The sequence below is a fragment of the Barbus barbus genome (assembly GCF_936440315.1).
Source record: "Barbus barbus genome assembly, chromosome: 38".
Lineage (NCBI taxonomy): Eukaryota > Metazoa > Chordata > Actinopteri > Cypriniformes > Cyprinidae > Barbus > Barbus barbus.
Window position 1 is genome coordinate 21,923,306 of NC_136716.1, and position 23,511 is coordinate 21,946,816.

The window sequence follows — 23,511 nt, forward strand, 5'->3', positions numbered from 1 at the left end:
AAACAAGAGAGTCATCTGAAACATCAAGACAAATAAAATACTGAGGTCATTGTGTTCAAGAAATCAACAGATATGTCTGTGACTGGCTACATTGCTCAATGCAGCAAATGTGTTTCGCCCATATCAGATGGGCCCCCCTGATGTTAAGTCTGCCCCTGCAGGTGAATTGCACACAGCAAAGGCCAGGAATGTACATTAAGTACATGAGGTCTGTTTTGATTTCATGTTGACTGTAGAAATTGATCCTGGTGGCTCGAATCCAAATTCTTCAATGATATCAGCTGATAAAACGTAAAGCAAAGAGCAATTACTGTACAGTCTGTGCTGGTGATGCTCGTCTTTCATCGGCTCCTCTCAAGCGAATCCCAGCGTTGCTGCTAATTAAAAGGGTTTCATTGTGTTGATCCGATCCTCCTTTTCACCTCACCTTGGATCAGGTGACGCCAACAAGAGAGAAAGGGAACGAGGGATTAGAAATGCAAAACAAAGCTCTCAAGCATGTCCTCAGGGTGCTCCTGGTTTGCCACCTGGACTCTGTTATCTGACCCTAGTAGACACCCATAGATGCCACCACACTTACCTGGATCACATTCCCTATATCACCCTCAGACAAAGACAAGCTACAATAAATGTTGGTTTTGTTTGATTTCATTTGCACATAATTAATCATGCAATGCTATGTGTAATGTTCTAAGTTGAAGCAGACCAGTAAAAATTTGTTTAACATGCTATTTTATATACAGCACATTAGTTAAGTGCTACAACATGGGCTTTGTTTACGAAGAAGTCAGTCACCTGAGCAAATACAGCTGTGTAATTGATGTCTTTCTTTAATTTTTAAAATTGCCAGCCAGTTTGTCTGTAATTATAGGCCTTATTTCATAATAAATTCCATAAATATGTACAGTAACTTACTGTATGTACATGTCTCAGGAAACGGTGCCTCAAGCAAACAATGGCACATTTTATGTCATACTAAAGCCAAACATGGAATGTCTGTGTGAACTTGTCTGGCTCAGCATTCGCTCTGACGTAATATAACCTGTTTACACTGTCGTCAGGTTTAAGATGCATTAATCATATAGCGAGACCTTGAGAAAACCCACTGCTGTGAAAAATAACAAACTGCATATTTATAAGGCTATAACTGGGTCTTAAAGACTCACTGGACTTCACAGCAGCACATATGTCATGGCTGGAGAAACAAAAAATAAAGGAGGAAGTTATTGCATGAAGCATTTTGGAGAAAAGTAAGATTTTTCTTTCAATTAAAATCATGTTTTTCTCAGATGTTTCTCCTTAAATTTCTTTGAGTAAATGTACTGTAGAAACAAATAAGATGGTTGTTTACAATAAGAGTATACAGATTCAAAATGAATGTGAACAGCATATTTCACAGTTATTAATCCTTTGTGCAATCATTAAAAATTAGTTATCAGCATATTAAAATGATTTCTGAAGGATCCTGTGAAACTGAAGATGGAGTAATGGCTGCTATAAATGATTTTTTAAAACTTTTTTTTAGGTCTCTTATGCTTACCAAGACTGCATTTACTTGATCAAAAATACAGTAAACACAGCAAAAGTGTAAAATATTATTATAATATAAAAGAACGATTTCTATAGTAACATATTTTAAGATGCAATCTTTTTCTGTGATGGCAAAGCTGAATTTTCAGCAGCCATTACTCAAGTCTTCAGTGTCACGTGGGTCCTTCAGGAATCATTGATTCTCAGTTATATTTAATTTAGCATTAGATGTTAGTAAATTGCCTTTACATTTCTAGTAATGCTTTTTTATTAAGTGCTGATCAAAGTATTAATAGTGCAAGTATGCATAAAATCAATAACTGTACCTTGCTTACATGCATATAAATCAGCCATTATTAGCATATAGATATTTACTTTGCATATTAAACCCTCAGTTCTATATATCACGCTAACATAACTTCGTGATTGGCTACTTCCTATTATTTCTATTGTTTCTTCCTATTGTTTAAAATTAGATTATTGTGTTTTCTGGGTTGCGGAACTTGCGGTGCGCCACTGTAATCATTTGAAAGATCTCATTTGTGCTTTTTTTTCCTATGGGATGAAATAGGAGTAGGAAACTCATGCTGTGATAAGAGTAGGCTGGAAAGTAAAATATAGATTGTTGGATGTTCTGGTTCCATATGAGCCGATCAAGCATTGTTCACCCTGAGGCTCTCAGAAATTTTCCAGTGGTCTGTTTCACCTTCCCCAAGGAGGTTAATTACTGCCCTTTGGCCTTTTCTTGTCCGAGCAGAATTTATGTACTCTCCACAATTTCCATCATAACCACATACAGGCTTCCTGAGCACAGCTTGATTTATCCAGCAGCACCCTGGCAGAAAGTGTCGGCACACCAGCGCAGAGAACCCAATAAACCCAGAGCAGACTGCATTTCCAGACCGTTCTTCAGCTCTTCAGTGAGTGTGGTCCTTTGTGATGTTGACTGGAATGGCAAACAAGCACACTATTTAGGTGGCACCCTGTCCATCACTCCCAGTGCTTCTTGATCCAGCCGCCCGCGTGGCGTGCTGGGGTCATGAATAATTCCTGCTCAAGTTGCTGACTTTGCCCCCCTTCTGTTTGCATGTCATCTCTTAGCATGGCACTTTGGCACTAGGACGGCGTTAATTATTTATAATCTTCATCATCACTTGCTTTGCTTGACTGAGCTGTGTTGTTCAAGTGTGTGTGAGTGCAAATTTTTAAGTGTGTGTGTGAATACTATGTGCTTGGTGTGCTGTAGTGTTTTCAGCTTCTTCCCTTTATAATTAGGATGGGGCAAACACTGAGATTTTCATTAATTTATAAACTCGCTGAATAGACAAACTCGTTTATTACTTATTCAGAGCCGCTTGTTGCGGGCCACCAAGAAACAAGACGGTCCCACTCGTCTCATGCGTCTGCGCTTTCTTACTGTGCCTATCACAAGGACGAGCCATTTATCAGCATGCATATTTGATGGAGTATCTGACCGAGTGTTTCGTGTTCGTCGGTATCAAAACGGCGATACGGTTTCATCATGTTCACAAGTGTAAGAGGACCTCCTGCTAAATGTGATAAAAGTCAATTATTGCAACAAATCAGTGTCACATGGTTTTTATTAGAATTCAGTTTAAAATATCTGCTTTCTGATAACCTTTCTTTCGTGATTTATTTTTAAATCTGAAAAAATTTACCAAATTTTCAAAACTATATATATATATATATATATATATATATATATATATATATATATATATGTGTGTGTGTGTGTGTGTGTGTGTGTGTGTGTATAAAAGAGAAACCTGTCACATTCAGGATACTGTGCTTTAAAGAAAAGTTTGTAAAATCCAATTATAAAGGGAATACAATTTTCATTTTTCACATACATTTTCCATAGTTTTCATAGACCCATAACATTTATTACACTTGTGCCTGTGGAACAGTCCTTATAGTCCTTATATAGTCCCTTATATTATATTTTTAAAAAATCCTGAAAAGGGACATTATCTGTCTGTGTGTGTGTATGATACACACACACAATAACGTTTTCATCTATCTGTACATTTTTGAGTTTTTGTCCAACTCCCAGGCTGTCTGGGACTGGACTGTTGATACTGCCTTTACCCTGTTTTTCTTTGCTTTGGGTAGAAAATCTTTATTAATATTTCCTTAATAAAGCTGCAACTTCTTTGAGAGTTAAGAGCAATAGGAAGTTTTCCGAAGAGGTGCTGCTGTTTTCCTTCTGAACAGATGTGTTAATATCCCAAGTGTTATAATGGGACAGTCGCCTGCTCTCAAATTGGCCAATTTTGTCCATTTTCTTTATTTCCAGACAGGCACTTGAAAAGAACTCGCTCTGTAAACAACATATTTCCAGTCGGAGTGACATCTGTTCATAAAATACCTCTTAATCAGATCTTGAAAAGAGCTTGTCTGTTTCATGACAGCGACAAATGAGTCTATTAAATGCAGATTTTGATATGTTTACCCAGGACGTTTGGCCTCGAGCTCTGCCTCATTTGAAAATTACTTGCTCTTTGTCTGGACTGTACGTCCACACGAAGATGAAACAAAACTATTTAAAAACCCATCCGAGACGTGGGGCTGAAAAGCTCTTCTATTAATACAGGCTTTAGGGTGCACTTTTGAATTTTGTTTGCTCAGATGATTATGAAGATTAAGCATAGCTTCTGAGATCCAGCGAAAATAAAGTGCAGATCCCCTTGATGGCCAACCGCAGGGCTGACTGCTCTCTGGGTGCGTGTGTTTATGCACGATATAATGTCAGAAAAGTTGCATGTGTGAGTCAGTTGTAGAGACCACCATCACTTTACAGCATCAAAGGTGACCATTGATCCCCTCCACATTCTCATTTACATTGTGCACACAGGTGTCTTCACAGGAGTTGGCACAGACCCTCACTGTCAGCTGGGGACAGGTACAGTCTCCTGTGTGTGTGTGTGTGTGTTGGGTCAGGTTTTGCTTTCATATTCAGAGCCTCATTGTGCCACTGTCTTTATATGTAAATGCAGCTTAGATGGTTCAAGAGATTCAAGAAAGAAAACACCAATCAAAATCCAATATGCAAATAGATATATAAGCAAAAAGACCAATTGAAATTCAAACATGACATCATTCTTAGAACGTTCAGCATTCAAAATCTGACTAACAGCAGTGCAAAGGCAGAAATATGCATCCTTTGCCCAGATTTTTGCCTCGTTTTTTCAGTTTGGACACATCAACGCTTGTTGGTGAAGGTTAGAGCCAGTCTGCAGATTTTTGAGTTAATAGATTCTGCCAAACATTGCGTAGTGTATGATGGGCACAGAATCTCATTTTTTTGCTTCAGACTGTGATTCCATCCAGTTGGAGGATTTCAAACATTTTTAATATTTTGAGCAGGTTTTAGAAAACATATTGTTTTCATTTGTCAGGTCTTCTAGCCAAGAGGCACGTTTGTACATGAGTTTGTTGTGTTCAGAATGACTTGAAAGTCTGACAGTGTGATCCTCGTCATTTTGTGTATGATGTCAAGTTTTTCTCTGTAACCATTATTTACAAAATTGCCAAATGTTTTAAAATCTGTTTAGATTTTGAAATTTGTGTGGTACTGTATATTCCAGCCCCAAGTTATTTGAAACAAATTCAGAAAGTGTTTTTAAAAATTTCAAAAGTGTTAAGTTTTCAAAAACTGAACTAAGGCTGAAATGATCTATTAATGTTTTGGAGTTTAAATTTAAATAATTTCTGGCTGAATTAATTACAGAAACTAAAATGTAATATTAAATAAATTAAATGTAATATTGAAAACAGTATATTTGTGAAGTGACTTTAATAGAAGATTTTACATCATGCAAAGCATTGTAGATTTACAGTGATGATTATTTTGACGTATGGATTACTGCATGTGTTTAAGCGCTTGTGGGCTCATTAGAAAGTTCTCAATCCTTAAATTCGACAGCTTTATAGATGCCCTTGATTAGGATTGCGATGTGGTTGAGCTGAACAGCTGGAATAGAGTCTGTAAGAAACCCAACCAGTGGAATTTCTTTTTGATGCGAGTCAGGTTAACACACTGTTTAAGTTCATAATGAAAACTGTCAGATTCCAGCCTAACTGCAGAGTTTCTTTTTTAGCAAACACACCAAGTGGATCGACGGGACTCGAGGGAGCATGGATGCCAGGGATGAAAACAAAAACAAACGAAAGCCAAGAAACGAGGGATTGGCAGAGAGCTGGTGGCTTTCAAGAGCCTTAAAGCGGGGAGAAATTTGCATGTGATAAACTGAGAGTGAGAGAGAGAAAGATAAAGGTTGGGTTAAAAATCAATTTCCTCCTCAAGAGGTTTCTGCGGTTGCCAGTGCACACGGAGCATCCAAATATCCATTTTGTCCATGTCTTGCCTTCTCCATTTCCAGTGGTGCTCGACAAACAGTTGTTAACCAGCCAAATTAGAAAAGCAAACTCAGGCTTATGCACAATCCAGAAAATAATAAACCCACAATGAGGAGCATCTTATGGGGGCCTTGGAGCATCCTGCAACTGCCTGGCTTGGACGAGCGACTGAGATAAGCTAAGACAATGAGGCTGAATGGAGCTGGACAGATAGGACTGCATCCAATGGAGGATGAGGGCTGCTGTCGGTTGCCATGGTCTTGAGCCTTTCTGGAGCCACAAAACACTCTGCATTTTGATAATTTTTTTGTAATTTGATTTATGCAGCATTAACTTAGAACTAAGTATTATAATTCTAGGCTAATACGCTCTGTATGCAAGTTCTTATCAAAGGAATAGTTCATCCCAAAATGAACATTTGCTGAAAATGTACTCACCCTGAGGCCATCCAAGATGCAAATGAGTTTGTTTCTTTATCGGAACAGATTCAGAGAAATTTAGCATTACATCACTTGCTCACCAATGGATCCTCTGTAGTGAATGGGTGCCGTCAGAATGAGAGTTTAAACAGCTGATTAAAAAAATCAATGAAATAATGACACCAGTCCATCAATTGACAACTTGAAAAGTAAAAGCTGTGTGTAAACAAATTCATTAAGACATTTAAAAAAAAAAATTTCTGGCTAAAATGTCCAGTGAAAAAGTAATCTTATCTGGATCAGGAGAGAAATGTGCACAGATCAAGAATCATTTACAAGCAAAAAAAAAAACAGTCCAAAACAATCCTAAACTAATTTTTGTGGGTTTTGATGTGTGAGGACAACAGGCAATTAATTAATTAATTAATTAATTTTTTTCATTGGAGGAAGCATTATGTATTATAGTCTTGTATTTTAGTCAGAAGCAACAGTTTTAAATTAAAACAACAAGCAAGGGTCCTTACACGATCAAGGTCCAGAAACGTAGCAAGGAGATCGGTAAAATAATCCATGTGATATCAAGGGTTCAACCGTAATTTTATGAAGCTACGAGAATACTGTTTGTATGCAAAGAAAAGAAAAATAACGACTTTGTTCGTCTCTTTTACATCAGCGTATAGTGCCATTTTGGAGAATATCCGCTGGACAGAAACTACGTACGTTCTTCTCTTTCAGCCACACCGCGTGAATACGTCTTCTATATTTATGCTATGACTTGAACGAGAACAGCGCATCCGGTATGCGGCTAACACAAAAGAGCATATGCAATTTCCAAGTGACATGGAGGAGACGAATTGGAATAAAGTCTTTTTTTTTCTTTTTTTTTTTGGAAAAAAAGTATTCTCGTACGGTTGAACCCCTGATGTCACATGGATAATTTTACCGATCTCCTTGCTGCGTTTCTGGACCTTGATCGTGTAAGAACCCTTGCTGTCTATGGAGGGAGATGAACAGAGGTCTTACGGGTTTGGAACAACATGAGGGTGAGTAATTAATTACAAAATTTAGATTTTTGGGTGAACTATCCCTTTAAAATGGACTGGAGTGGTGTTGATTACTTGTGGATTATTTTGATGTTTTTATCAGCTATTTGGACTCTCTTTCTGATGGCACCCATTCACTGCAGAGGATCCATTGGTGAGCAAGTGATATAATGCTAAATTTGCCCAAATCTGTATCCATGAAGAAACAAACTCATTTACATGTACATCTTGGTTGGCCTGAAGGTGAGTAAATTTTCAGAAAATGTTTATTTTTAGGTGAACTATTACTTTAATGCAAATACAAAAATTATTTTTTAAAAATTGTTTTTATTAAAAATGTGCTTTATAAAATTCATTATTCAAATTAAATAAACAGAACTATAAAAGCATAATGTCACTGATAATATTGCAAAGGAAAAAAATTATTTCACTTACTCTGAACATAAAGGTGATGTGTGTAATGCAAAAAAAAAAAAGACTGCTTTTAAGTTTCCAAATAGATTCATGCACCTTAAACTTTCTGAGCAAAAAAACAGCCTATTGATGGCTCATTTAAATGTGGGATTTTAAAGCATTTTAACATTGTACAATTACACATCACCTTTAAATGGAGAAACACTGATTGAATTTCTTTTAGAGGCACTGATGCTTTGTAAGTGTCTCTCTCATACTCTCTCTCACACACATATCATAGAGACAGAACTTTAAATGGACTCTTAAAAGCTTGCCATCCAGTCAAATCATAAATTGCACTTTCATTCATTTGTTCTGTAAAACCAAAAACCCAAGCCTGGGGGAAAATTACGTCATGTTCTGCATGTTTACTACTTTGGCCGTCTTATTATTGTCTTTGATCCATTAATATAAGAAACATTTTTGAGATAACATTGCTTTCAGTGAACAGGATGGTAAATATTTAAATATGCACATTCAAACTTCAGACCGCATGAAACGTTTTAGAAAAGGCATTGTGTTATATGGTTCAAAATACAAAAGAAATCACCCACCCTCCACGTGCAAAAAAAAGTGAAGGGAGGTGTTCACTGAAGATTATTCAAAATAGTTCAACTGTATATGTGTACATATTTTTTAAATAAATAATAAAAAAAAATACACATTTTGATATTTTCTTACAAATAACTGTAAAGGTAGCTATATAAGAAGCTAGTCTTTCTACATTAAATATGGCAAAATAACTAATCTGATCTCCACGTCCGGACACAGTGGATAATTCACAGTTCAACATCCAAATGCATAGTTCTAGAGTGGATCTCTTCAGCTTTCAGGTGTCTCATCTAGGTCCTCTTACGGTACGGTATATGGCTGTTTAAATGAGAAATATGGCTAAAGTCTGATTGGGTAAAAAAGGAGTACTGTTTTAATCAACAAAGGCAATGTAAAATCCTCATATTTTTGCCTGATGAAGATATAAGAGGTCAAAATGTCACTTTTGAATCTGAAATTGAATAGAATTCAGAACTGTAATAGCAGTTTGAGGACATTTACTTTTGTTTTTAACATTTGTTCATAGTGTTCTGTGCCTAACTTGAATTGGATGTGGACTTGTCTATCATTTTCCACAACCAGATTGGACCACTTTTGGGGTTATCATAGTTTTGTTGCTGGTGAGGTCACAGTAAGGTTGTTTCTCCCTTGTTTCAAAATACAGGGTCTACTGTCAGTCATCCCATCCAAATTTCCTGCCTGTCATCTGGTAGAACTTCATGTTGAAAGGCCTGTAGAAGTCTCTAAGTCTCTGCACGACCTCAGGGTCAATGTTTGGATGGGTCCGCCCTTTGGTTTTACCCAGGCAATGGGGCTTGCTGCTGCCCTCTGCCTTTTTGAGACAAGGGAAGCCCTTGGTCTGGTTGAAGTAGAAGTGTTTGTCTGTGATGATCCTCTTGAGCCCCAAGAAGTCCTGCACGCGGCCCAGCTCTCCGGCCGGGTCGCTGATCAGCCGCTCTCCGCTCACGAACAGGATCTGGCTCATGGGGAAGTACTGCAGCCAGTTGTCCAGGTGTTTGGCGTAGATGCCGATCTGAATGGCGCTCCACGAGGTGTCGATCAACCCTGTAGTCCTGTTTTTGAACGTCAGGCTCTCAAAAGTAGGAATGTCAGGCTTCTTGGACAGTGTCTGCGTGTAGTCAGAGATGGCTCGAGTGACGGGGTCCCGGACCACCACGATCAGCTTGGTGTCGCGGGACATGGCATAGATCCGGGCCGGAGCCTCGCGGGTCACAAAGTAGCTTGGTGTTTTCTCCATGGTGATCTGGCCCTCCAGGGTTTTAGGCATTAGGTCCCTATGGAGAAAGAGAGAGAAAGATAAGTTGATGTAATTATTGTAGCAGTTATATGCTGCAGCTACAGAACATACACTACTTGTTAAAAGTAATTATGAGTTTTGTTAAATGAGTCTCTTTATGCTCACCAATACTGCATTTATTGATTAAAAATACATTAAAAAACAAAAATATTGTGAAATATTATTACAATTTACAATTTAACTGTTTTCTATTTTAATATTTTAAAATGTAATTTATTCCTTCAGTATCATTACTTCAGTCTTAATCGTGACATGACCTTTCAGAAATCATTCTAACATACTGATTTGGTGCTCAACAAACATTTCTTATTATTATCAATGTTGAAAAGAGATTTTGCTGCTTAACATTTTTGCGTAAACCATGATACACTATCATTCAAAAGTTAGGGGCAAGTAAGATTAAAAAAAGAAAGAAAAATGCTTATATTCAGCAAGGACGTGTTAAATTGGTCAAAATAGAAAGTGAAGACATTTATAATGTTACAAAATATTTCAGTTTCAAATAAATGTAAATTACAGGATCCTGAACAAATATTACAGTTTTTTTCTGTATTTTTCATCAAATAAATGCATCCTTTGTGAGTAAAAGAGACTTATTTTAAAAATGCTAAAAATATATAAAAACTTTATATATGTTTAAAAGTTTGGGGTCAGTAAGATTTTTTTATTTGAAAGAAACCTCACCAAAACGGCATCGTTTAATCAAAACATTACAGTCAAAACAATATATATCAGTATATTGTCACCTAGTACATTGATGCACCTTTTTTGCTATTTGACTATTTTTTTTTTGGTCAGTGGTTTAATTGGTAAACTGTATCTAAAGCTTTTTGCTCTCACTCCAAAACAACATCCAACACTCAAGAGTTCTCATAGTTGACCTCTGTTCATTTCTGAGAGGATGAATGCTTTTCTCACAGGCTCTTAGTGCCAATCGAGACTCCATTAGACCATCAAGCACTGACCCCAACATCACATGACCCTAGACCCTCTCTGCTCTAATATAGGTTTCTTTTCTTTTGTAGCAGAGTTACTGACAAGCCAAATTATTGAGCAAAACTGCAAAAAGACAGCGTTTTTGACAAAAACACCAAAATAAGTCTCTGCTCATGCTGGTAAGTTTTTAAGATAGTCCTCTCTTAAGAAATATAGCTGTTCATCTTGTTTCCATTACAAGTCAGCGAGGGCAATTGTAATACTTTTCATGTGATTTTCTCTTGTGCTTTGCATTCTAGCTCTGTCGCATCTTGAATAGGAAGAGAAGAGTCTAATGTGTTTGTCCATGCCGCTCTCACTCTCTCTTCCCACTGCTCTCTAGTGCCTTCAGAACACTGACCTGAACCAAAGAGGATAAAAGCAGTGGATTAATGATTTACAGCACTCCACTCCACCATTTAGAGCCTCATAAGGCCCGTTCGCTTCAAATTCAGCCCAAGTGCAGAATGCGGCCCTCAATTATTTATCTCCCTCCTCTGGGGGGTTTAGGCCCTTACAAAATGGCCTCCCTCAACCCCAATGGCGGTTTATGGGCCATAATGGCATTAGCGGGCCGAGGGTCAGCGACTTTAGATAGCCCTTCAGGTCGCTCTGAAAATGGCCCTTATTTTTCATTGCCAATTGTATTTCATGTCACATGCCAGCACAAATTCATGCCTCCTGATAAAAACAAGAGCCCAGTGACTTTCCAGCATGTGGCAGCTAGTGTTTATGTGCTGTGCAGCTGGGCCGTTTCGCTCAAGTGAACACCACAGGTTGCTGATTGAGTCGGGTTTGCAGCATTCCCACAGACAGAAGAAGTTTCTGGAGCGCAGATTAAACTGGTGATGTAACACAGAAAAACATTTTGCATATTACTTGTTTTTCCATTTAGCTGATGTTTTAAGTGACTTTAATATGTTTTTAACAGGATGAGCCCCCCCCCCCAAAAAAATATAATCTGGGCTTAAGTGTTTTGCTCATGCAACAATGCTGAAAAATGTGCCTAGCGAACTTTGAACTTGCAACGGTTAATCACAATTATTCCCGAATAACATTAAAGTTTTTAAATATACTTTTATATTGCAATGATTTCATTTTCAATATTCAAATTAATGCAGAAACAACATAAAAACGGGACGTTCGTGGGACGTTTTAAAGAATTAAACACAATTTTAAAAAAACAAAGGCAATCTGAGCTCCACCTGTGAGGTTGTAGGGCCATCAGGGTCAAACTACGTCCATGCCAAAATGCAAAACATTGCCTCTTTTATAAAATTGACATGAGCTTGGTCCAAACTTGGCATACATATTTAATAAGTTGCATCTTCTTGTAGTCAAGTCAAAATAGCCCAAAGGAAAGTCCAGGTACCACCATCCCAAAAATTAATAAAAAAAAATTGGTATGGAAATTCTATCCAGATTTGTTTTTCTTTAAAGTTAAATGTAATATATATTTCATTTAATTTGACTATTTTATTTTATTTTACTTTATTTATAGCTCAACAGTGCTTCAGTTTCATTCTTTAATTTTCATTATATGGAAAAGAACGTCTGAGACTACTATCTTCTCTTTAAATGTTCCAAGGAAGAAAGATATTCTTCGAGGTTTGGGAACACGGTTAATAAATGATGACCAAATATTCCTTTTAGGCTGCACTTTAAATATGAGTACAAAAAGACAGGAATCTTCTTCTGGGATGCGACTGTTTGAAAAAGACCAGCAGTCAGAATAAATCTTCTTTCTGTCACAGCACAAGGCCATTTCTCAGACATTAGAGCCCGTAGAGAGTTTAAAAGTTAAACAAACTCCTGTGTGCTTGTAAGTCTCAAATGATATCAGCGAGCGAGAGAGAAGGAATTCAAGGGAGATCTGGGAAGACATATGACGGACAGCTTTCACGGCTTTACCGTTCTCTGAGGGACAGTATAAAAGGGAGGGTGCTAGAGAAAGAATATTTTCCTCCATTCTCTGGCAAGGGAAAGTGAGGCTTTTTCTAACAGATGTTTATTGGTGGCGCAAATGATGTAACACTTGAAGTAGCTTTGCCTCCGAGCACAAATGATTTACAGTCCTTTCAGAGCAATGTTTGATGTCTTCTTCACGCTGTAAGAATATGACTCCCTGTACACACATTCAGCCATTTAATACAGGCAGAAAGCCTCAGCCATCAAACACATCCGGTTCATTGCAGGGCGATCGAACTGAAGAATATCGGCAAAATGCTTTGTTTCAAATTCAGACAATGTACTTTAAAGGGTTGTTTGGCCCAAAAAATCTATTGTCATTTACTTCAAACCTGTGTAAGTTTCTACTGTGAAACACAAAAATAAATTTTGAATGATGTCCTTTCCAGTGCAGTAAGATGACTTGGTTCCTAATAGAAGTACATGGTTTAATTGTTTGAATCAAATCTTTTCAAATAATCACTTAATCTACTTCACATAACTAGTCTTAATCATTCGTTCAGACTGAATTGTTCAAGTTCAATAATCTGGTCAAATTACTTGCTTATTGGAGAGAAAGATTAAGTTTTATACAGGGTTAATATAGTTTACTAAAACCATTACAAAAAATCTCATTTTAATGTAGTTTAAATTGGTGCACTAAAATAGCTAAAACTAAAACTAATATAAATAACATTGACATAAAAAACAAAAACTACTAAAAATGACAAAATGATTAAAAATTTTACTAAAATTAAACCTGAAAATATAAAATATAATGTAATTAAAAATATTAATAAAAACTATAATAGTCTCACAATGATACTAAAAGAACACAATACCAGGTTGGACAACGTGAGGGTGAGTATATGATGACAGAATTGAAATGTTCACTTTAAGCAAAGCAAATGATGTATATATTGGATCTTGATGTGAAATTCAAGCTCAAAATCAAGCTGATTAAAAATCAACATTTTGATAATCATATATTAAAAGCTGCATGAAAAATGTAGACTTAAATCTTTTGAAGGCGCTATGGCAGATTACACAAATTCATTCAACCTTTTCTCAAAGCATTCTGCTCCATTTGTGTTTGATGCAAATGAACTGCCGCCAAGCATCTCTCTTCATATCGGACCAGATTTACGTCTTCCTGTTGTGGCGCAAGTGTGCTGTACAGGGACAGGCAGGGGGCACGGCGAGTCAAACGGGCGGTAATCACTAAAAAGCACGAGGGTACAGACAGAGGCCACACCGCCATAGATTCATGTCTCCCCGTAGAGAGGTAAAACACCCATAAATATCTTCCACAACTCCACGCTGGCAACCAGAGCAGATAATTGTCATCTAATTGGCTCAATATTTCTAGCCTTGGGCCAGACAGTCTCTTTCTCTTTTCCTCACCGCTGAACTCCAGTGGAGGTCAAAAGAGTGTGTCTGTGATTTACAATGACTGTCACAGTCTGTGTGCTAGTCTGTGTGTTTTGAAATAACATGAATTAACTACAACTACAATGCTTTATGAAGCTGCGATGGTTCACCTGTGCTGAAGTGACTCGGAGGTTGCACTCTCTGAAGGTTATGCGAGAGCTAATCATTGCTGATGGACAGCAGAGGAGGTGAGTGCTGGAAATCATATCTGTTGTTTCCACTCAACCATCAAGAAGACTCTGGCTGTTGAGAAAGGCCACGACAAAGCTGTTATTGTGTGTGAGGTGTGTTTGTGTGTGAGCTTTTGTTATTTGCCATTCGCAAAGTTTAGTGCCAGACAAGTGTGGATTGTCTTTTGTCATCTATTGTAGTGTTTCTCACCTCAATTTTCAACTAATGTCTTGTCGTAGACTCAAGGCGAAGAGTGACATCTAAGTAAGAGTGTGTGCATTTTGCTGTTGAAGCAATGCAGATTGTATTAGAGTGACAGAAGTCGTTGTATCATTACATTACACAGCTCTCTGGAATACTTGATTCTGATTGGTCAATCACAGCATTCTACAGTCAAATATTTGTATTTTATGACTGCTAAATGACATAACTGCGTCAGACTAATTGGGACTTGCCACAGCACTTACTGTACATATGATTGCTATGAATGATGATTGTACATATGAATATTTATTTTGAAATAATGATTATTTAAATTAAAATATTGCATTTATTTTTTAACAAATTAAAATTAAGCATTATTTAACTAATGATTAAACAATTTAAAGTTGTTAAGCAGTATTAAAACAAATAATAAAATGCATAAGTAATAATAAATCATAAAATATTTTATAAATAATAAATAACATTTACACCTTTTTAAATAATAATAAAACATTTTTTTTTCTTTTTAAATTTAGTGTATATAAATATATATTATTTAAATGTATACATACAATTATAAATTGTAATAAATAAACAATGAAGAATAACAACTCCTTCCAAAAATAAGGTAATTCAATCTGGGTTTAGGAAAGTGCAAAATTAGCAAAAGCGCTGGAATTCAAGATCTAGGATTTATAGCTGCAGGGAAATCTGCAGAAAGGTTTCCTGTATTTCATTTCATAAAGCGAATAAACTGGTCAAAACTGCAGGGACATATTTCTCATTGAGACTAAATATGGGAGATGAAATTTTAAACAAATAGTTCATTTCATGACAGATTCAAGAATGTACACACACAAAGATTTTCACTGGTACCTTATGGTATTAATTCAGTCAGTGATTTAAACTCCTACCATAATCCAATAAAATCTAATTTAGGCATTCAAGCAACGTTTCCAGACCTGACACACACACACACAACACACACACACACACACACACTGTACTTTATTCAAACCACAGTCAAACTGGGCCAGTGCAAGGGAAAATGTACACCGATAGAAAAGTTTTTCACTGAGCCGCTCCACTTTCACTATAACAGGAATAAAGGGGAAGTCGGAAATTTACTTAATATGTCTACAAAAAAATACTATGTTGTGTGTGTGCTAAATGTGCTATTTATTCAACCTTATTTTGAACAAATAAATCTTTCAACAGGAAGTGCGTTAGGCTGTTATTGTGGTCTGTTGCAGGTGTTTTTCCCATTTCTTTTTTCCCTTTCTATAGCAACTGCCTTTGCACAATTTAGTAAAAATTTTATAGAGTTAGCTTTACAGTCTGTTCTTATAAATATATCAGCAGCATTTTAAGCACAGCACAGCTTCCTCTGTCACTCTCGCAGTCCACGTCTCTCTGTGCCTCGAGTAACTCCCAAGTTTATTGTGTAAGAGAGGAAAAATAAGCAGTATCTCTGTGGCAACCTTCTTGTGAATAATTCACCCTCTCTAACTGTAGAGAAAGATGGGCTGGAATGAAAGACAGAGAGAAAACACTCTCTGCCATCAGAGGATGAACATGCTTTTATATTCCACCCGTTAAAATACACACACACACACACACACACACAGATATGCACCTCTTCTTCCCCTTCTTATGGCCTTCCGTTACGAGATGGGAAACTTTAATGTTGCATTTGCTTTGAGGGAAAACCCTGACCGCTCCTCTGATCCTCTTGGCAGCTAAACTGGGCTGTGGATTGAAGAGTGAATGCTTGAAATGAGCTGAGTGTGGCTGAAGACATTTGTGGATTTATAGTACTGATCCCCCACCCCGCTGCCATCGCAGAAACAGACGGTTACTAGGGAAGCAGTTCACACATTAGTGTGTGCTACTGAAGAACTGTCAAAGTGTGTTTGTGTGTGTGTGTGTAGGCTTCGGGATAGCATTCTAACATATTTCTCTTAAAGTGCCCCTATTATGGGTAATGAAATGTTCATATTTTGGTTTTGGGAGTCCCCAACAACAGGTTGACATGCATGCAAGGTAAAAAAAAAAAAAAACACGTTCATTGTTTTTGTAATATGCATTTAATTTTACCTAACTTGCTCAACGACTCCCAAATGATTCGCTCAACGATTCATTTTTCCAAACCCCTCCTTTGCGTGATGCTAATCTGCCGTGATTGGTCCGATTGGTCTCATTTCCATTTCATCAAGCCTGTAATGCCTGATAAAGCAGCGTTTGTGAGCGCAGTGCTGCATTGTGTACAGCGTTACCGGGGAAACAGCTATTGTTACCGCTCCAAAAGCAACACCTAGTAGCAAAGAATGAATTTGCATTTTCATTCAGACCAACGCAAAAACACCGACAAGTCGGCGGGCAATATGCTAATGTTTCATGTTTACGTCAACATGAAACGGCTTGGGATTCGTTTTAAAAATGACTCGTTTCAATGATTCAGAGTCGACTCTTTCTTTTGAGAGACGATAACTTTATACACGGTGCACCTTCAGATTTAAAACTTTGCAGGATGTTTTCATTCACTTTGTTACACACTGTATGAAAGGTAATTTTCAAAAATCCATAATAAGGGCACTTTAATGTTGGTGTAGTATATACTGTAGTATGCATACTATGTACGGTATGCAATACCCTACATTCTCCAAAATGAGCAGCGTACAGCTCTGTTTGGAATACTGAACTGAATTTCAGGAATGATCAAAGAAATGACATCTGTGATTTTTACATCTGTGACTGTTCATGAAGAAATTTTGACAAAATTTGATCAGAAAAGCAAAATATAATAATATAATAATAATATAACTACAGTTGTTTTTATTCTTTTCAATTTATTTGGCCTTTTTTGAAAATATTGTTCAATAATGTCTCAAATTTTAGCAGTGAGCACTATTCAAGCACCAATTTCAATCAGTAATTTCACAAATAATTACAAAGAAATGACAAGTAGAAAGATTTGTTAAAACATACTCCAATAATCTTTGTTTTATTTACAACTATGTATACTTTTATGTATACTACAATGTCCTACTGTGCTAAGCGGACTTAGCAATGCAATAGATTCTACAGCCCTGGTCAATATGCCAAATGAGATACAAAATTAATCTTTGCATACGTGTACCCAAGTGTGGCTGTGGTGACCAGGGATGTGCATGCAGTGTGTGTGTTATAGGCTGATGCTAAGGGCTTTAGTGTAAGTTTGAACTACACTTCAACATGGCATCTGCATTACTTTTTAATGTCTTTCTGACCCACTTGTTTCTAAGTTGCAGTGAGCCACAGACACCACGAACAGCAACAAGATTACTCTTAAACATGTTAAGGCCTGTTTCTCTCTTTTTTTCATTTCTCACAAAGTCTCATCTTAGACTGTCTCCCTGTTATTTTTCAGCAAATTCTAGAGCTTGAGAGTGATAAGACACCTAAACTTAATGCCAAGCTCTTTTTTGAGGCTTTGTATTACCTGAAGATCAGCTTAATACTCAAGCGGTGCTGCACATCACAACTACTTGGTTCTTCCAGTGACTCCATGTAGAAACGTGACTGGAACAGGTTTTTTAGTAGACCTGCATCTGTGAGGTACATGTCAAGTGATTGGTCAAGTGAAAGTGTTTTATTTAATCTCAGTTTCACTTGCATGACACTATATGTTTATTAAGAGTCAGCACTGAGTAGTTTATGGAAAAAAATAATGGCTGTGTGTTCGATTGCTGAGCTTTGCAGAGATTAGTTAGCTTTAAACGGCCTATTCTTTAGTATATCCTCTTCCATTTAAGCCCTCCGTTAAGAGGTAATGATTTTGTGCCAGGTTCATTCTTTCTGCCAGGCGTGGATACGATCCCTCAGGAGGAAGCTGGAGACGATTAGACGTCTGTTACTCCAGACCTATTAAAAATCCCTCAGTAAGACCCACATAAGGAAAAAAATAACAAAGAAACTTGACCTCTGCAAAACAACAATCACTCCATCAGCAGCAATGGCCTGCTTGATTTCACAGTACTTACTAAAGTAAAATATTGGATCTTTAACTTTATTAATGAGGTCCAGGTGTGTATGTATACAGAGAGAGTGAAAATTTGTTTTAGCTATATCTAAATATAATTATGGAACAGATGTCTTAAAATGGAAATGTCTTTGTTTTTGCTCAGTGACTTGGACACAGACTCATCTGGTAGTTCCCGGCATTTAAGGTCCCTGGATTATTTTGCTGGAGCATAATATCTTGGACTGAAAGGTCAGTGCCATGTTGTACTAGATACGCTGTATTATGTCAACCTCTGGAAAAATCTATAAAGATTGTCTGTTCAGGCTCAAAACAGAAGGCCTTAAGTTCACTGCTTCGATTGAGTTATTGGTTCGTACATGCAGCTCAATAAATGTTAACCTCAACTTGTGCACTGTAATCGGCCACAATCTATTCAGTTACAAACAGGGTTATTATAGGTTTGAATTCAGTTTTTATTTTATTTTCAGTTTGTCCTTTCAGTGTAGAGTAGTTTTGGTTTACACTCTGGCATTTTTAGTTTTAGCATTTTTCATGTTTTATAGTTTCATTTAGTATTAGAATTGTATTATAGTATTAGAATTTGAGTTTTTTTATAGTTTGTTTTTATTGTAGTTTTAACATTTCACTGTTATATGATACAGTATTATTCAAGTAGCATTTGTGAATGTTTCATGTTTAATGAAGGCGAGGCAAATCTCTGTTCTTTATCACTAATTAACATGAATTTTTGGCCATGTTTAATTTTTAGTAACTTTTTGGATTCCTAAAATTAGAGTTATATTACTTTTTATTTGTATTTTAATTTTGGGTTTAGTTTTTATCAACAATATTATTACTGGTTCCAAACAATCTTATTATTTTTTTAACATTTGTTTAATGAAGTTAGGTTAAAATTTGAAAACTTCATTATTTATCAAAAACTAACATTAATTTTAGATTTTTTTAATTTTTAGTTACTCTTTGGATTCATGAATTTTTTTTGTATTTTAACCCTCTGGGCCCTGAGGGTGTTTTGGGGGCCTGGAGAACTTTCAACATGCCTTGACATTTGTGCTTTTTTCAGTTGCTTATAAAAATATAAATGGCTAAAGTCTAATAACACTGTAAACAGCACAAACAGGGCTACACTAATATGTTAGCAGCATTTATGTACATGATTGTGTTTTTGAGAAAACAACGTTTATGCATGGTTAGTGAAAAACAAAAATTTTGAAGTCACTGAAATAAGACCATAAAACACATACAGAACAATTGTTTACAAGACTCTTGAGAACCAGATCTTGTAGGCTAGAATTTTTACTTCACAATTATGTGAAAATCATTCTGCTTACTCATTCACAGAAAACAATATATTGATTTACATTTTTAAAGACATGTTTTGTGATCTAAAGCCAATATGCGAGGGAGTGGTAATGGTCTTGAATATTAAGTGGTTCTCACCTGAGAGACAAAGGGCCCTCCCCTAAAGCTGCTAATGGCCCATCAGTGTGACTGTGACTGAGGCAGGTAAGACAGAGAGTGTGAGGAGACTGAAAAAATGGGCTTTTAAAATGATTTGTATTTTATTTACAACACAGTATAATCAAAACATACATAATGAAGGTCAAAGACACATTATTGTGCACACTGATCTAACCACAGAGATGTGAACAGACTGTGACTCGTTCCTGCAACAGATTCTGAACTTCTGATGTTGCTGCAGCGAGGAAAACAGTTGGAAGAGACTGAAAGTCAGCAGGATTCATCTGTGGTGCAGGTGTCTGATTCAATAAAATACAAACAACCAAAAAAAGAGAAAAAACATTTGTGAGCATGTCTATATCAGGAGCATCTATATATATATATATATATATATATATATATATATATATATATATATATATATATGTTTTGTAGTCATAGACTCATTCATGCTTTGTATTATCGTAAAAAAAGACATTTTATTTTTCAGAAACAAATTATTATTGTTTAGCACGCTATTAAAATCTATTTTTGAACAGAGTAGGCTATTAATAATAAACATGTTGTAAACATACTTAGACTCGTAGCATTCATCATGTTACAGTGTACTCTAATATTACTTTTATTGTTTTATAAAATGTTTTACTGGATTTCAAACATTTTAGTCAGGAATTATAGTTTGGGGAAAACCCAACTATGATTTTGTAGTCATATAGCCATCCTGAACATCATGTATGATTTTATAGTATAAAAGATATGATTCTGCAGTCATAGACTCACGCATGCTTTGTACTATAAAAGGATGTACTTCGTAATATAAAAAAAGGATATTTTATATCTGATAGCTAATTGTTATCGTTTAGCACACTATTCAAATATATTTGTGAACAGATTATTAATAATAAACATGGTCTAAACATTCTTAGATGCGTAGCATGCATCGTGTTGTACTTTGGGAACAACCCATCTAGTAATGTGTTCAAGTTTATGTCACAATAACAGTTAACTAATGCAAAACATAAACATTACTTACTCATTAGATCGATCAGCAGCCTTTACTCAGCGCGTCTTCTTCCAGAAACTAACAGTATATCAGCAATGAACAGTCTCCGTGTTTGTTGTTGGGCGTCTCCAAGCGCGCGCGCGTCACGTGGTTATTTGCATGTGAACACGAGGGGGCGGGATCAAATTAGAAATAATGAGTTAGACGGGACAGACTGAACATGGTGTTGGTTTCATACGGATTACTTCATCACAGAATATTTGTTTTCGATATGACTTACTTCATTTGAAAGAAGACACTTCAAGCTTTCTATAGAGATAACTCTCATGTCTGTGTGTTGATTATTCGCTGAGTTACACTTCATTTTAGAGACGCATTTCTGAAAACAGATCGCGGAGACGGAGAAGACAGAGAGCGCACCCTGGTTGTTTTCTTAATTCTTCAAAAGCACAAAGTTTAGTTGTTATTATGAGTGAATACAAATAAAAGAAGACCCCTTACAGATTCGAATGGTGTATTGCTCTTATCTGAACGATCAAAAATGGCAGAGTAATTCAAGCTCATTTCTGCCTTATCAGGAAAATCTGCCCCAAAACGCGTATTCGCGTTTGTCGGGCTCAGAGGGTTAATTACATTTTCCACATTTATATTAGCTTTATTAGTCATTTAATGTTTTAATTTAGTTTTTGTTAGCGATATTAGCATAGGTTCAGTGTTACATACATACTATATATAGAATATCACCTGTTTTACTGTTTTAAGGACTAAACTGTGATTTAAGGGGCAGTCGTGGCCTAATGGATAGAGAGTTTGACTTGTAACCTGAAGGTTGTGGGTTTCGAGTCTCAGGTCCGGCAGGGATTGTAGGTGGGGGGAGTGAATAACCAACACTCTCTCCACCCTCAATACCACGACTGAGGTGAGACCCTTGAGCAAGGCACTGAACCCCAACTGCTCCCCAGGTGCCGCAGCATTGGCTGCCCACTGCTCCGGGTGTATGTTCACTACTGTGTGTACACTGGGATGGGTTAAATGCAGAGCACAAATTCCGAGTATGGGTCACCATACTTGGCCACACACCACTTCCCTTTCCTTTAATTAGCAAAAAAGTATTCACTAATTCCCACATACACGCTTCTTTTCATTCTACCCTTGCACTAAAACTGTGCTGAACCAGAATCATACTTGCTGTGACCACATTATGTTCTTCTGCATCTTCTACAGCTGAGGTGATCAAAACCCAACACATATGGCAGCCATGCTGTGATGATGCTTGCTGTATCATTAGTCTGGCACTCCTACAGTGAAATCGGCAGGTACTTGCTTCTTCTCAATGACTTTCAGACCTCTAGTATGCCTGCATATGTTCTCTATTATAACAGAGGCTCAGAGGATTCGCTCCACATGTCAGAGTTCTTCCTGTTAGTTGCGACGCTGTGGGTGAGAGACCTGCGCTGACTGCTAGTTCAAGTTGTGCTCTAGGCACTACTGTGAGGTTTTGCTTAGTATTTTACCCTTTCTGTGTTCTTCAGGAGGGCTCTAATATCATTGCCGCTGAGATTTGACCCCTTTGTCTGTAGATACAGTTTGTAAAGAATCAGACTCTTCCTTTATTAGAGTTCCAACTCTTATTCAATGCTATTGTAAAATGTTACTTCACTGCTTATCAATTTTAAAATCTCGACCATGATTTTAAAGCTTCTGGACCATGTTCACATATGGCTTCCTTTTTGCATGATAGAGCTTTAGTTGGCATCTGCAGATGGCATGGCAAATTGTGTTTACCGAAAGTGGTTTCTGGAAGTATTCCTGGGCCCATTTTGGCCTGTTCTTTACACAAAGCTATCGTATGGCTTCTAAAGACTTAAGAGTATATTTTAGTCATGTAGACTACTTTTAAAAATGTATATAATAGTTTTATTGTGATTTTGAGTTCTTTTTTTGAAGCTTGAAAGATTTGGACCCCATTGTAATTGCATGGAAAAACCTTTATAGGTTATTATTTCATTCTTATAACTTTCTTTCTTCCTTTTATGTTCCACAGAAGAAAGAAAATCAAATGGGTTTTGAATGACATTAGGGTGAGTAAATGATGACAGAATTTTTATTTTTGGTTGAACTACTCCTTTAATCTCTAGTCGACTATTAGAAAAGACAAGCCATGTAGAAAATTAGTTTCAGTGCAAAGACCACTGTAACCAAAAGCTCCTTCTTCATGGTTCCTTATTTGTATCCCGAACACCAACAACGAAACTTGCAAAAAGGTTATTTTGCCATTTCTAGTCCCCATTCTGAGAGGTAGACCAGTAGAGACGGAGCAGCATTCTCCCAAAGAGAGAAAATCATCAGAGCCACTATAAATCAAACTGGGTAAAGATGACATGAACAAGCTGCTTTGTGCTCAAACTCTCCTCTTTTGTGTGTGGCTCTGGTAAAAGGACTATAAATTAGACATTGTGCTCTTATTGCTTGTCTAATATGGACCAGCCGTTCTGAAACCAATGCCCTGTGGCTGTGAAATCAGTGCATGAGGCTCATTCATCATCTGGATTTTTTAATCCGTCGAAATAGACTGATATCACCATTTGCATTTAAGTTCA

At 36.8% G+C, this 23,511-nt stretch overlaps 1 protein-coding gene across 1 annotated transcript in view; it reads right to left on the reverse strand.

Moving 5' to 3' along the window:
- Positions 1-7,704: 7,704 nt before the first annotated feature.
- The window catches only part of LOC306858064 (heparan sulfate glucosamine 3-O-sulfotransferase 3A1-like), a 38,905-nt gene continuing 23,098 nt past the window's right edge, over positions 7,705-23,511 (reverse strand). Inside the window, exon 2 of the mRNA XM_079398442.1 lies at positions 7,705-9,672. Within this exon, the coding sequence (XP_079254568.1) occupies positions 9,051-9,672 (622 nt within the window). The 3' untranslated portion in view covers positions 7,705-9,050. The remainder of the gene's footprint in view (positions 9,673-23,511) is intronic.